The sequence below is a fragment of the Piliocolobus tephrosceles genome, chromosome 2 (assembly GCF_002776525.5).
Source record: "Piliocolobus tephrosceles isolate RC106 chromosome 2, ASM277652v3, whole genome shotgun sequence".
Lineage (NCBI taxonomy): Eukaryota > Metazoa > Chordata > Mammalia > Primates > Cercopithecidae > Piliocolobus > Piliocolobus tephrosceles.
Window position 1 is genome coordinate 45,901,343 of NC_045435.1, and position 13,534 is coordinate 45,914,876.

The 13,534-nt window shown below is 50.7% G+C and overlaps 1 protein-coding gene across 1 annotated transcript; it reads left to right on the plus strand.

The window, feature by feature from the left end:
* Positions 1-1,309: 1,309 nt before the first annotated feature.
* Positions 1,310-4,545, plus strand: TRH (thyrotropin releasing hormone). The gene is made up of 3 exons (XM_023211260.3): positions 1,310-1,462; positions 2,428-2,646; positions 3,306-4,545. Exons 2-3 carry the CDS (start codon positions 2,436-2,438, stop codon positions 3,821-3,823), a joined length of 729 nt encoding a protein of 242 aa, XP_023067028.1. The 5' UTR covers positions 1,310-1,462; positions 2,428-2,435; the 3' UTR covers positions 3,824-4,545.
* Positions 4,546-13,534: the final 8,989 nt, after the last annotated feature.

Consider the following 13,534-nt stretch of genomic DNA (forward strand, 5'->3'; position numbering starts at 1 on the left):
AGTCCCAGCTACTTTGGAGGCTGAGGTGGGAGGATCCCTTAAACCGGGGAGATCAAGGCTGCAGTGAGTTGAGATTGCACTGCTGCACTCCAGCCTGAGGGGCAGAATGAGACCCTGTCTCAAAAAAAAGTTTCAAGATGGAGGTGCTCCTAGGGCTAGATGTGGCAGTCCCACATCTGGGACTTTGGGGACTGACTGGGGGGACAAGCTCCTTCGCACCCATATGTTTCTCCTCCTTACTTCCCCTCCACTCCTTTGCCAGACTTGGGTGAACTCCAGTAGATTTCCTGTGCAGGGGCTGCAGACTCGAATGTCCCTCCTCAGTGACAGGAGCAACACATGGGGAGACATTAGGGAGTGGTGGGGACTGTGGTGGCCAAGGGCAGCCAGGTTCAGCTCCAGCTGACTGTTGGCAGGAATAAATGTGGGCCCACTCTTTTTCAAGAGAAGCCATAAATCCAAATTTTTCTAAGTTATCTTGGTTTTAAAATAAATGTTGGTTATTCAGATTTTTTCAAAACACTGTGGAAGTCAATCAAAATTGTCCATGAACTGGTTGTAGCCTGCAGGCCACCAGTTTCGGAATTCTGAAAGCTTTCCTCTTGGCGCCTATTGTACAGAAGAGAAAACTGCGGCCCAGAGAAGCAGAGGCACTAGCCAGGAATGACACAGTTAAGATTAGCACCCCGGAGCCTGTGGGGTGGCTCACGCCTGTAATCCCAGAGACTCAGGAGGCTGAGGCAGGAGGATGACTTGAGCCCAGGAGTTGGAGGCTGCAGTGAGCCATGATTGCGCCACCGTACTCCAGTCTGGGGGACAAAGAGAGATCCCATCTCTCATTTTTTCTTTTTTTTTTAGGTAGAGCTCCACTCCCACTTGTCTCCCATTCTCCCCCCCACCCCACCCCCCGCCCGTCTCTCGCCCATCTGCGTTCTCCATTGGTTCTGCGGCCGTGTCCCTTTTGTGTGTGTCTGCCCGGTGTTTCCCCGTCGTCTCCGTGTGGATCTCGGTTTTTGTCTCGCCCTCTCGCGCTCTCGTGCGTCTGGGTTTAATCGGGTGCTTCTCTCAATCTCTCTGTCCCTCCCTTTGCCCCCTACACTAGTGTTCTCGTCAACAGATCTCCGGAGGTGGTGCAGGAACGACCCCGCGCCGGCGCCCCATCCTGCGGCCAGTGTCTCCGCGCCCTGGCTCGCGTCCCCACCGTCCCCGCCTCAGATTTCCGGAGGAGCAGTCGGGCGGGGTCCCACGGGGCCAGCTGCCGTCAGCGCCCCTTCCCGGCGGCTGCGACCCCTCCCCGCTGACCTCACCGGAGCCGCCGCCTCGCGCAGATAAAAGCGGCGGCCCAGCTGAAGAGCGCTCGGCAGGCGCCCGGGGTCCTCAGCGCTACGGACTCCTGACCTGCCAGCTGCGGACCCCAAGTCCCCGGATCCTGGACCCATCCTGTGGAGCCCACGCCTGGCAGGTAACTGCCCCGACCCCTCTCCTTCCGCAGGCGGCGTCCGGGAGCACTGGAAAGGGAGCCCTCTCGGCCCGCCCTAGCCTTCGGTTCTCCGAGAGCTTCCTGGAGCGCAGGGCCGGTGCACAGGCGGGCGCTGTGCTCGCACCCCCGTTTCCTCTCCGAGCGCCGGCCGGGGACCCGACGGAAGGCACGGCACGGGCACACCGGTGGCGCTCGCTGCTGGGCACTCAGGTCCGCGGAGGCCGGAGCGCAGGGTGGGAGCTCCACGACACCCCCTGACCGGGTGCGGCCGGACCGATCTGGGCATTCAGGGCGTCGGCGTGAGAAGCTGGGAGTTCGAATCCCAATCTCAACGCTAGAAATATAATTTTAGCGTTGAAATTAGGATTTTAGCTTTAGAAGCAGAGCCCTGGCTTAGTCATGAAAGCTTAGCATTAGAAATGGAATTTTTGCTTTACAAATAGACTTTGAGCTTTAGAACCCGAATCTTAGCTTTGGAATGAAGATGTCGGCCATGGAGCTTAGAATTAGAACGTGGCGATGGGGACGTTGGCGGGAGTCTTGGCGGGGACACAACCGTTAGTGTCGCGGCTGTGCCTGGCGCTGCAATCTCAGTGGTTGCACTCCCGGCGAGGCAGTCCCAGCGTCGGCTCCCCCAGCTCCGCGTCACTTTGAAGGGTGGCGGTGGCGCTGGTGACGGGGTTCCCACGGCCTCCTGTCTCGCTCAAGTATAACTAGGCGCAGGCACTACAGGCACCCGTGGGGACGAGGATGCCTAGAGGGGGCAGTGTGGACGCAGAGCCGGGGCGGACCTCGCCGCTGCTCCCGCCCCTGCACAAGGGGCAGTGGTCCTGCTTCTGGGAGGGCGGTTGAACTGTGCGTGGCTTGTTTCCGGCGGGCGTCTGGGAAGACGGAGCGGGATGTGGTGAGATTTGGTGCTCTCAGGCTCTCTCTGTCCTCTAACCCAGACGCCGCGATGCCCGGCCCTTGGTTGCTGCTCGCCCTGGCTTTGACCCTAAACCTGACCGGTGTCCCTGGCGGCCGTGCTCAGCCAGAGGCGGCCCAGCAGGAGGCAGTGACAGCCGCGGAGCGTCCGGGTCTGGATGACCTCCTGCACCAGGTGGAGCGCGTCCTCTTCCTCCGGGAAAACATCCAGCGGCTGCAAGGGGACCAGGGTGAGCACTCCGGTGAGTGGATGGAGCTGTCGGGGACTGTCGGGCTAGGCTGCCGGGAGAGCGGTGGAAGCCTGGAGGCAGGGAGGAGGGGAGGCTTGGTCATCAGCCTCCTGCCTTTCGGAAGCTCAGAAACCCTCCCTGGCCGCGCCCGAGCGGGATCTGGAGTTGACCATTCCTTGGGGTCAGATTCCTCCCCGTCTCCATGCTGGGAATATTTCACAGGGAGGAGGCCCTCGGTGGGGAAGCGTCTGTGTGCTAGGGAGAGAGTTTCTTTGTGTGTGACAGTTTGAATTACTATTGACTAGGCACTTCTGTGCCAGACACTACTCTAAGCGCTTAAAACACCTTATCACACTGTTTGATCTTCCTAACACCCTCTTAGTTAGGTACTGTTATTACCATTTTACACAGAAGAAAACTGAGTCTCCCATCAATCAATTGAGTTGCTTATGGTCAGACAACTAGGGAGTGCCAGAACTGGGATTGGAACCCAGAGGTAATGCCTTTGACTATTGTGTGAGTGTGTGGCCTGAGGGGCAGGTGCAAGACCATGGCTCTGAGTGGGAGCTGCAGGAAATGTACTCTGCCTGGGAGAAAAGCTGGAGTGGGCACTCAGGCGCCTGCCTATTACATGGATCAGGGGCCCCTCACTGACCTCTTTCTTTCCCTAGCATCCCAGATCCTTCAATCTGACTGGCTCTCCAAACGTCAGCATCCTGGCAAAAGAGAGGAGGAGGAGGAAGAGGGAGTTGAAGAAGAGGAAGAGGAAGAAGGGGGTGCTGTGGGACCCCACAAACGGCAGCACCCTGGCCGACGGGAAGATGAGGCTTCACAGTCAGTCGATGTAACCCAGCACAAGCGGCAGCATCCTGGCCGGCGCTCCCCCTGGCTTGGGTATGCTGTGGTGAAGCGGCAGCACCCAGGCAGAAGGCTGGCAGATCCCAAGGCTCAAAGGAGCTGGGAAGAAGAGGAGGAGGAGGAAGAGAGAGAGGAAGAGCTGATGCCTGAGAAACGCCAGCATCCTGGCAAGAGGGCCCTGGGAGGACCCTGTGGGCCCCAGGGAGCCTGTGGTCAGGCGGGTCTCCTGCTGGGGCTCCTGGATGACCTGAGTAGGAACCAGGGAGCTGAGGAAAAGCGGCAGCACCCTGGCCGGCGGGCTGCCTGGGTCAGGGAGTCCCTGGAGGACTGAACCCAGTTTCCCCTGAAGTCTAGCTTGTGGTCTAAGGATGTCTTGAGCCATGCGTGCCCCACCATTCATGACCCCTGCATTCTCTCATTAGATCCCTGACCATAAGCCTGAGCCCCTCCCTCCCAGCCCCATATTCACACACATCCCAGCCCCTGGCGATGCCCTCTTCCTTTAGGCACGTCAGAAAATCAGCCTAGAAGTTTAAACCCCACTTTCTCCCACTTAGCACCACAGGCAAAGGGCAGATCCCAGAGCCCTTCTCACCCCCACCTCCACAGGTCTGCTCCTTCCTTAGCACTGGCTAAGACGGTCCTTCTGTGTCTTGCAAAGGCTCCCCAAGTGGCACAGGGAGCGCCTGGTATGGCAGCCAGTGAGGGTGGGCTGAGACTGAGGCATTGATGTGCAAATCCAGCTTCCATCCCCTTCCGCATCTGGCAGGATTCTCCATGTGTAAACTTCACCCCCAGGACCCAGGATCTTCTCCTTTCTGGGCATCCCTTTGTGGGTGGGCAGAGCCCTGACCCACAGCTGTGTCACTGCTTGGAGAAGCATATGTAAGGGAATACCCTATGGTGTTGCGCTGTGTGTGGCTGTGGGATAAATGCGTGTGGGAATATTGAAACATCGCCCAATAATTGTGGTTTGTATATAACCCTCTAAGCCCCTTTCCCTTGTTGATGACAGTCATCCTAATGATAATAAAACCTGCATCCAGATAATCATGAAGCTCTGTGGTTGCTGTTCTGCCGCAGCTGGCATGGGATTCTTCTTTTGCATTGAGAGGGATATTTAAAAGAGGATGGGACTAGAGTTCTCAGCTCTGCTGCAGAGGGAATCAGGGACCCTGGGGGGATGACAAGTCCTCTCTACTGTTCCCATTTCAGAACACACTTGGGAGGTGGATGGGGTTCTGGAGCCCATTTGACTCCTGGGGAGACTAAGGCTTGGAGAGAAGGAAGGGCTTGCCCAAAGACACGCAGCTGGCTGAGGTGGAGCCATGGGTCTGAGAGGCCAGCTCAGGGATTTGCCTTGAGTTTGCCTGATTTGGGAGGTGGGAGTGGTGGTGAGAGGGGAGGTTTGAGGGGAGGACTGGTCTGGCTCAGGTCTGTAATCTTCATGGTTCTGTTGACAGTCTGTGTCACCAAACAGCCTGTTAACCAATAGGAACAAAGAGGGCAGAGGACCAGGCTGCAGTCAGGAGACACAAACCAGGGGTCTTCTGGGGCTCAGTGCAGGACAGGAGGGAGTGGTGTGGACTAGAGTTAACTGAGGAAGTCATGTGAAGACGCTTGAATTCAAAAACTTTAAGAAATACCATGTGACTCTAATAATAATAATAATAAACCCAGTTTCCCCTGAAGTCGAGTTTGTGGTCTAAGGATGTCTTGAGCCCTGTGTGCCCCACCATTCATGACCTCTGCATTCTCTCATTAGATCCCTGACCATAAGCCTGAGCCCCTTATTTATATTTATATATAAATAATATTATATTATTTATAATAATAAAACAAATACACAACATTTATGTGTCAGACACTGTCCTCAGCATTTTCCGTATATTAATTATTTTAATCCTTGACCGTCCTTCCAGATATTAATATGCCCATTTTACTAATGAGGAAGCCAGGGTACAGCAAAGTTAAGTAACTTGTCTGAGCTGAATTTGGCCCACTCGTGGCCAGTTTGCAACCTCTGACTGAAAGGAAACCCCCAAATCCCCTTAGTTTTAGACTTTGAGTTAGTTAGATGATCCTCTGTTTGGTGGATGGATGGACTTTTCAACTTTTCTACAAACAGCTTTTGGTCACCTTCTGGGGCAGAGGGAGGTGGGAGAAAGAAGGGTGTCCAAGACCCAGCTCCTCTTCCTTTGGAGCTCATGATTCAGGTGGGGTGGGGAGTGGGGAGACAGGAAAATCTGGGGTTGACAAGATGCATTCACACCATCTTCCCCATAATGCTCCTAAGAGCCCTCTGACATATTGAGCATTTGATGGATGAGAACCAACACCTCCTTATTTTCAGATGAGGGAACTAACAGAGACAAGGGTACTGCCCCAAGGTCAAGCATGTAGATCTGGCCTTCCCCCTGGGCTTGACTCTCCATACCCCTCAGCTGCCTTCTGGAAGCCCTTAACTACCTAACTGTCACCATCAGGGCAAGTGGGCCCTAGTAAGATTCCTTCTGCCCATAGACCCCCTCTGAAGGCAGGCCCTCTAAAGAGAAGAGAGGCTGCTTATGGAGCGCTCTCTGGGTGCTCAGTGTTCACAGCCACTTTCTCACTGGCTCCTTGTGGTTGCCCAGGAGGCCAGTCTGCCATGTCCATTTGTAGTTGAGGAAAGTTGAGTTGCAGCTGAGTGTGGAGAAGTGGGATGCATCCCACCCTCTTCTGCTGTTAAACTTCGTCGATTTGTGAGATGTGGATTCTTCCTCAGAAATGAGGCCATTTGAAGAGTAAGAAGCCCACTCCCTCTAGCTCTTTAATGTTTTCCCCTTTGTCCCTATGAGTGATCATACCCGTGCACCATAATAAAAAGGGTTTGGGCTTTTGCCACAGGCTGAACAAACGCTTAAGCCAGTTTGAGCTTCAGTCTTCTCATCTGTAATATGAGCACAATAATCTTGGCAGCCCCATCCCCTTCAGGATTGTTTTAAGATTAATTGAGATCAAATGATAGGTGTACAGCTCTTGGCACAGTGCCAGGCACAGAGTTGATTCTTGATAAATGGCATTTTTAGTTCTAATGCTCCAGGAGAGAAGGGACTTAAAGCTGAAATTTGGAGACCAATTATTCCTCCCTTGCTTCATTCTTCAATCACAAAAGCGAAAAAAAACAAACAAAACAAAAAGTTATGGGGCTTTATTACAAGTCCATGCCAGGCATTAGGGCAAAATGGTCTGTTTGCTGCTCTCCAAACATCTCTCTCCTCCTCCTCACCCTCCTCGCCCCACACACACAGCCCAGGATGCTGTGCCTGTGTTGCTCTCTGTACACTTCTACATTTCCCAGCTTCTCTTGCAGTTGGGGTGGAGTCATGTGACTAGTCCTGGCCAATGGGCTGTGAGCAGTAGATGTCACTTCCCAGTTTAGGCAATTAGAGCCAGTGTGCCTCATTCATCTCTTTCTTACTGTCATGGTGGATGAAAAGCCACACGTAGAGATGGCAGAGCACATGATAGATGGATTCTGAGCCCTGGCTTCACTAGATAGAAGTTAGGCACTACTTACCACATCAGACTTCTCATGTGTAAGAAATAAACATGTGTGTGTTAAGTCACAGAGATTTCAATTCTGATAAACACAGATGCCCACTCCATTCTCTTCTCACAGAAATCCTTCCCATCTTTTCCTTCTTACATGTGTCTGCTTTCATCAATGCTGCCTAGATCACGGCATGGCATGAAGTAGGTGCTCAATAAATATTTGCTGAATAGATGTTGAAAGCTTTAGGTCACTTCTATCTTAGGCCCCCAGCCTGACTTCCGGGGGGTCCCTACACTTGAGGGGCTTCCATCCAGTGGGGAAACAAGCAAACAGATGATGACAACTTAGTGTGAGAAGTGTGGGTTGTCAACTGAAGAACCATGAGGTTCACAAATTTGGAAAGGAGATTTTTATTTATTATAAAGGGTTGCAGCCTGCAGGAGGCCATTCTGACTGTCTGGGAAGGACAGCTTCCAGCCAGAAGCCAGACTCAACACTTCAAGGGAGGGGTAAAGGGGACTGGAATTTATGCTGAGATAGTTAACAGGTTATAGGAGGATAAGTGATTACTCACAAAGGGGAGGCCTGGGCATAGTAGTAGGCTAACATGCATGAAACACGCATCTCACGTTCATTTTGGGGTGGAGACAACAGTTAAATGTACTACAATTAGGCCTATACATCAAAAGGTGATGCTGAGGACATAAAGGCCCTCTGTGCCCAGCCTTTATAGACTGGCCAGAACCACTCTGAGGTTGGCAGTCTTGTATCAGCAAGGACTGCTGGTCAGTGGCTGTGTCAAAACCACAGAAATGGAGGGGCAGCATTGGGCAGTTGGTTGATGTCAGCATTGGAGCGAGTCTTTCAAAAGGGCTGGTTTCTGCTTAACCCTTAGGGAAGAAAGGCTAGTGGTAGTTATGGAAGGAGGGAATGTAACAGGGCATGTCTGACCTCCCATTAGGAAGTCAGTTTTTGAGGTTACCCTGGGGTCTCCTTAACGGAGAGGGAGTCCATTCAGTCAATTTCGGGGCTTAAGATTTTTTTTTTAATTTTTCGTGGGGAATAAAGGATGCAAGAAGAACACAGACGAGAGAGCAACTCGGTCTGGTTGAGCAAAGAAGCCTTCCTGAAAGAGGAAACATCCAAGTAAATGATAAATAAGAGAAAACACATTTAAGGCAGAAGAAAGAAGCATCAGCAAAGGGCCTGGTGGGAGACATAACGATTTCTTGGAGTTACTAACATCTGAAATCTTCTACCCTATCTCCTACCTCTAAGGGAACCAGCCGTGTTCCCCATGCTTCCTGGTTCAGGCCACGCTCCACACTGGGGCTACAATTCCCATAGCTTAGAAGCGTGAGAGCAGTGCAGACTGGGGTGGAATGTAGGAAGCCTCCCTGGGGGAAGGGTATTTGAGTTGAGCTTGGAAGGATACAAGAAAAATGTTCTTTTCTTTCTGAGCCCTTACTCTGGGGCCAGACACTTTCACATCCACTCCCCAGCATACAGTGGGTGATCTGTAAATATATGTTGAATGAATAAATTACCCATCATAGTTATTCCCAGAATAAAGAAAAGGAAAAAGAGAAATGAGGTGACTTTTCTAAGTTCATTAGCCTGAAACCTTGGAGTTGTCTTATACTCCCCTTCCCCTATTACCCACACTCAATTATTTCTATGTCCTGTAGATTACACCTCCTAACAAGTCTCAAGTCCACCTACTTCCTTCCAACTCTTCAGCTACCATCCAGGCCACCATCACCCCTCATCGTGAGACTGCAGAGCCACCCCCTTGCTGGTCTCTGGCTTCTGTTCTGGTCTCCCAAACCTATTCTCCACATAGGAGCCAGAGGGATCTTTCTGAAGTACAAATCTGATCACAGCACCCAGCGTGCTTGGAGCCAGTGGCTTCCATTTCACCTAGGAGGAAGTCCAACCTCCTGACCATAGCCAAGTGGCCTGCTCAATTTGCCTCCTTTACATTTCCTGAACATGCTTCAGGGTCTTTGTTCTGTTATTCCCTCTTTTCTCCTCATTATTTCTGCTTTACTTCCTAGTGTGCCTTCCTGTAACTGTGGAGGTTGGAAAGCAGAAACTGTATTTGCAGCTCCTGTGCAGCTAGATTTTTTTTTTTTTTTTTTTTTTTTTGATGCACAGTAAGTTCTCCACGTAGATGCTGTCATGTGAGATTTAGAAGGCTCTTTTCTTTTCTTTTCTTTTTTTTTTTTGAGACAGAGTCTCGCTCTGTCACCCAGGCTGGAGTGCAGTGGTGAGATCTCGGCTCACTGCAAGCTCCGCCTCCCGGGTTCACGCCATTCTCCTGCCTCAGCCTCCTGAGTAGCAGAGACTACAGGCGCCCGCCGCCACGCCTGGCTAATTTTTTTGCATTTTTAGTAGAGACGGGGTTTCACTGTGTTAGCCAGGATGGTCTAGATCTATTGACCTCGTGATCCACCCGCCTCGGCCTCCCAAAGTGCTGGGATTATAGGCGTGAGCCACCATGCCTGGTCAGCACTTAGCATAATTTTTTTTTTTTTTTTTTGAGACGGAGTCTCGCTCTGTCGCCCAGGCTGGAGTGCAGTGGCCGGATCTCAGCTCACTGCAAGCTCCGCCTCCCGGGTTCACGCCATTCTCCTGCCTCAGCCTCCCGAGTAGCTGGGACTACAGGCACCCACCACCTCGCCTGGCTAGTTTTTTGTATTTTTTAGTAGAGACAGGGTTTCACCGTGTTAGCCAGGTTGGTCTTGATCTCGTGACCTCGTGATCTGCCTGTCTCGGCCTCCCAAAGTGCTGGGATTACAGGCTTGAGCCACCGCGCCCGGCCAGCATAATATTTTTAAAGGCCATCCATAGTGTAGCATGTAGTAGTACTTCATTCCTTTTTTATAGTTGAATAGTATTCCACTATATGGAAATACCATATTTTGTTGATATATTCATCAGTCGATGGACATTCAGGTTGTTTCATCTTTTAGCTGTTGTGAATACTGCTACTATGAACATTTGTGTATAAATCTTTATGTGAACACCTGTTTTCAGTTCTTTTGTGTATAGACTCTGGAGTAGAATTGCTGGATTGTATGGCAATTCTGTTTAACTTATTGAGGAACTGCTAAATTGTTTTATTGTATTATATTTTGCATATCATAAAACTTACCCATTTAAGGTATACAATTTAGCGATTTTTTCCTCCTTCCTTCCTTCCTTCTTTCTTTCCTTCTTTCTTTCTTTGACACAGTCTTGCTCTGTCGCCCAGGCTGGAGTGCAGTGGTGCGATCTTAGCTCACTGCAACCTCCGCCTCCCAGGCTCAAATGATTCTCCTGCCTCAGCCTCCTGGGCAGCTGTGGTTATAGGCACATGCCACCACATTCAGCTGAGTTTTGTGTTTTTAGTAGAGGTAGGGTTTCACCATGTTGGTCAGGCTGGTCTCAAACACTGACCTTGTGATCTGCCCGCCTCAGCCACCCAAAATGCTGGGATTACAGGTGTGAGCCACCGCACCTGGCCTAGTGATTTCTTTAGTAATCTTACCAAGGGGTACAACTTTCACCATAAATGAGCTTTAGAATATGAATAATTCCAGTGGTGGCCTCCTGATTTCTCACCTTCCTGATTGGAAACAGAGAAAACAGTTTCCTGCAAGCCTACTCTTTAAGCTCTGCAGCAATTGTATGAGCACCTAATTCCAGAGCAATATTCAAAACATTCATCAGCAGGTCCAAGACAGGCATTAGCTGATCAGGACGTGTGTCCCAGCTGGATGGACAGATTCTGGCTTGACATATCTGTGAAGCCATAGCAGCAGTGCAAGGAGCTGACAGCCAGCCCTGCTGGGTCAACCCTTCCTGACTCCTGTTAATGTTCCTAAAACAGTTTCTGTTTGCTGTGCTGCATCCTGATGATCTACATTGGATAATACCTACGCTTCCTTAGCTGTCATTTCAGACAACGCCTTATCAGGATGTGGCCCGGCATCCCTCTCCTTACTTGTAGCTATCACAGTTTGTAATTACATCTGTCTCAGGCTGAGTTTCCCAGCACCACACTCTGAGACAAAGATTTGAGTGTAAGTAGTTTACTTGGAGAGTGAGCCCAGGTCTGGGAGCGAGGGAGTGATTCAGGGAAGGGAAGGACGTGATGTGGAGTGCATTCGCGAGCAGGTTATTGCTGTGGGCAGCTGGGGCTCCATCCTGTTAGGGGTCCTTGGGAGATTATAGAACAGGCCTCAGAGATATCCCACTTGATTGCATAAGGAAGCTGGATATTTTTGTCTTCCAATTCCCGTGGATTGGTGTTGAGAGGTTCAAACTTCCAGCTTGCCCTCTGCGCCAACCTTGAGAAGGCCCTTAAGTGAAGAATCTCAGGATATCATCGGCATTCACTTCAAAGGTGAGAGCTGAGCGGGTGAGTGAGGTTCCCACAGCATCTGCTGCAGTCTTCTTGGGTGGCATTTCATTAATGGCTCCTCCCTCATCCAACTCTAGGCTCCACATACTCCCGGACCAGCACCTGGGACAGCGCCTGGCACAGAGCAAGTGCTCAGTAAATATCTGCCAAATGCATGAAGGAAGGCTGCATGAATGAAGGTAGAGCTGGGATTTGAGACCAGGCTTGCCAGATTCTATGGCCCTAGAGGGAGATGGTGGGGCAAACCGAAAGCTGTGGGGTGCTGTGCAGTTAGTATAAACCTGTGAAGCCAGCTCCAAGGATGGCTGCCGAGCTGAGAGCTCATGTGCAACCCAATGTAACATCTGTCCAAGTAACCTACCTTTTAAAACACCTTGGAGGACACCAAATGGCCCTCTGCTGGCTATCAGTTTCCCACTCTGCACTGTGTCACTAAGAAGCCACCATGTGCTGGGCCCTGTACAAGGCACTTCCAGCACCGTTAATACCCTCACTATGGCGAGAAAGGCCTGACTCAGCGAGGTGAAGTGATGTGCCCGAGGCTCACCAGAACCGTGCCCAGTTCTGGAAGGCTCCAAGTCCACTGGTCTTTCATCTACACCTGCTGTGCCTTGCCTGGGCAGCTTTGATAGCTGGGGAACATTTCTTCAAGGAGCCGCCTCTCACATTCAGGGAAGGTGCCTGTCCTGCTTTGCTGTGAAACACCTCAATGTCACGACTTCCTCTGATATGTTCTTTAATTAATTATTTCTGCAAACCTAAGTTTGATTAATTGGATGCAATCACAGGACTGGTTTGATGAGAGACTCAGTTCCTGCTTGAGGCCTCTCGGGTGGCATGAGAACATGTGGGGCTTCTTACCTGAAGGATGTCGGCAATTAGAGCCCATTTTGACTGCCGGGGTATGAGCCGACTGCCTCGGAGAACATCAATTAGCTCAGTGGCTAAATTGTGCTGAGAGTTATTGGTTACCAAGGGGACCCGTGGTCAATGCCAGGATTTAAGTGGTTCTCGTCTTCAGGGATCATCTTTCCTGAATCCCGGCCACGTTCTGGGCCTGGTAATTATCAGCAGGCTGATTAGGCCTCGTCCATTATAGAGAGTGACTTCCTAATCACCAGCTGCTGGGGAGGAAAGTGTCTCAGCTCCGACACAGGTACACCCCGTCCGACGTGCCAGAGGCTGGCATGCACACACTGCAAGGCTGCTTTGGGCCTGTGGCCAGAGAGATGGCACAAGGCACACACTGGGCTTGGCTGGGTTTCCCTTGAAGAAGCTGAAGGTCTCAGGGCAGCCCTGGAGATCATGGAACCCAGGTCATTCCTGGCACGTTAAAGATAGTCTCTGAGGGGATGCCTGGCCTGGGAAGAAAAGGGAGCACCTGCTAGTGCCAGGCGCAGAGCCAATGATTCTAACAGTCAGTATTTATTGAGCACTTAGTATGTGCCAAGCATTGCTCTAGCCTTGCCAAACAAGTCATTTGACCCTCTCTAGGGAGAAACTGAGGCACAGGGTGCTTAGGTGGCTTTCCCACACATCTGAAATTTAAATCCAGTCAGTCTGCTTCCAAGTTGAACAGCTACAGGTGAACAGCATGTTGGCTCTCGTGCTTGATGTATACCAGCTATTCTTGAAGTTGTCCTATTATCCTTTCAGAGAATCTTTGCAGTCTTCACTTTCTCAACTACATGTCTGCGTGAGGCCAGGTTCTTCATATACTTCGACAAAAAAACAGATTAAATGCGAAGCAGATAAGGGAAGCCAGAACCTATTAAGTCAGATTTTTTAAAAATATGCAAGAATGTAATTGTAAAGTGTTAACCTCCTGGATGTGAAGATTAAATAAGTCAAAACAGGCTGGGTGTGGTGGCTCACACCTGTAATCCCAGCACTTTGGGAGGTTGAGGTGGGTAGTCTTCTCATTAAATTGTCTTTTCATTTTGGAAAATAGCTTATTTTTCATAAAAATATGTTATTTATGTTATTAGGTAATTAGATAATGGATGAGATAGTGGATTTATTGTTGCTATTTCAATAAAAAAAAAAAAAAAAAAAAAAAAAGGCTGCATGAATGAAGGTAGAGCTGGGATTTGAGACCA

Coding starts and splice junctions, on each gene's coding strand:
- TRH (XM_023211260.3), top strand. CDS start 2,436: ATGCCCGGCCCTTGGTTGCTGCTCGCCCTGGCTTTGACCCTAAACCTG. Junction 2,647..3,305: donor GGACCAGGGTGAGCACTCCG/GTGAGTGGATGG, acceptor TTCTTTCCCTAG/CATCCCAGATCCTTCAATCT.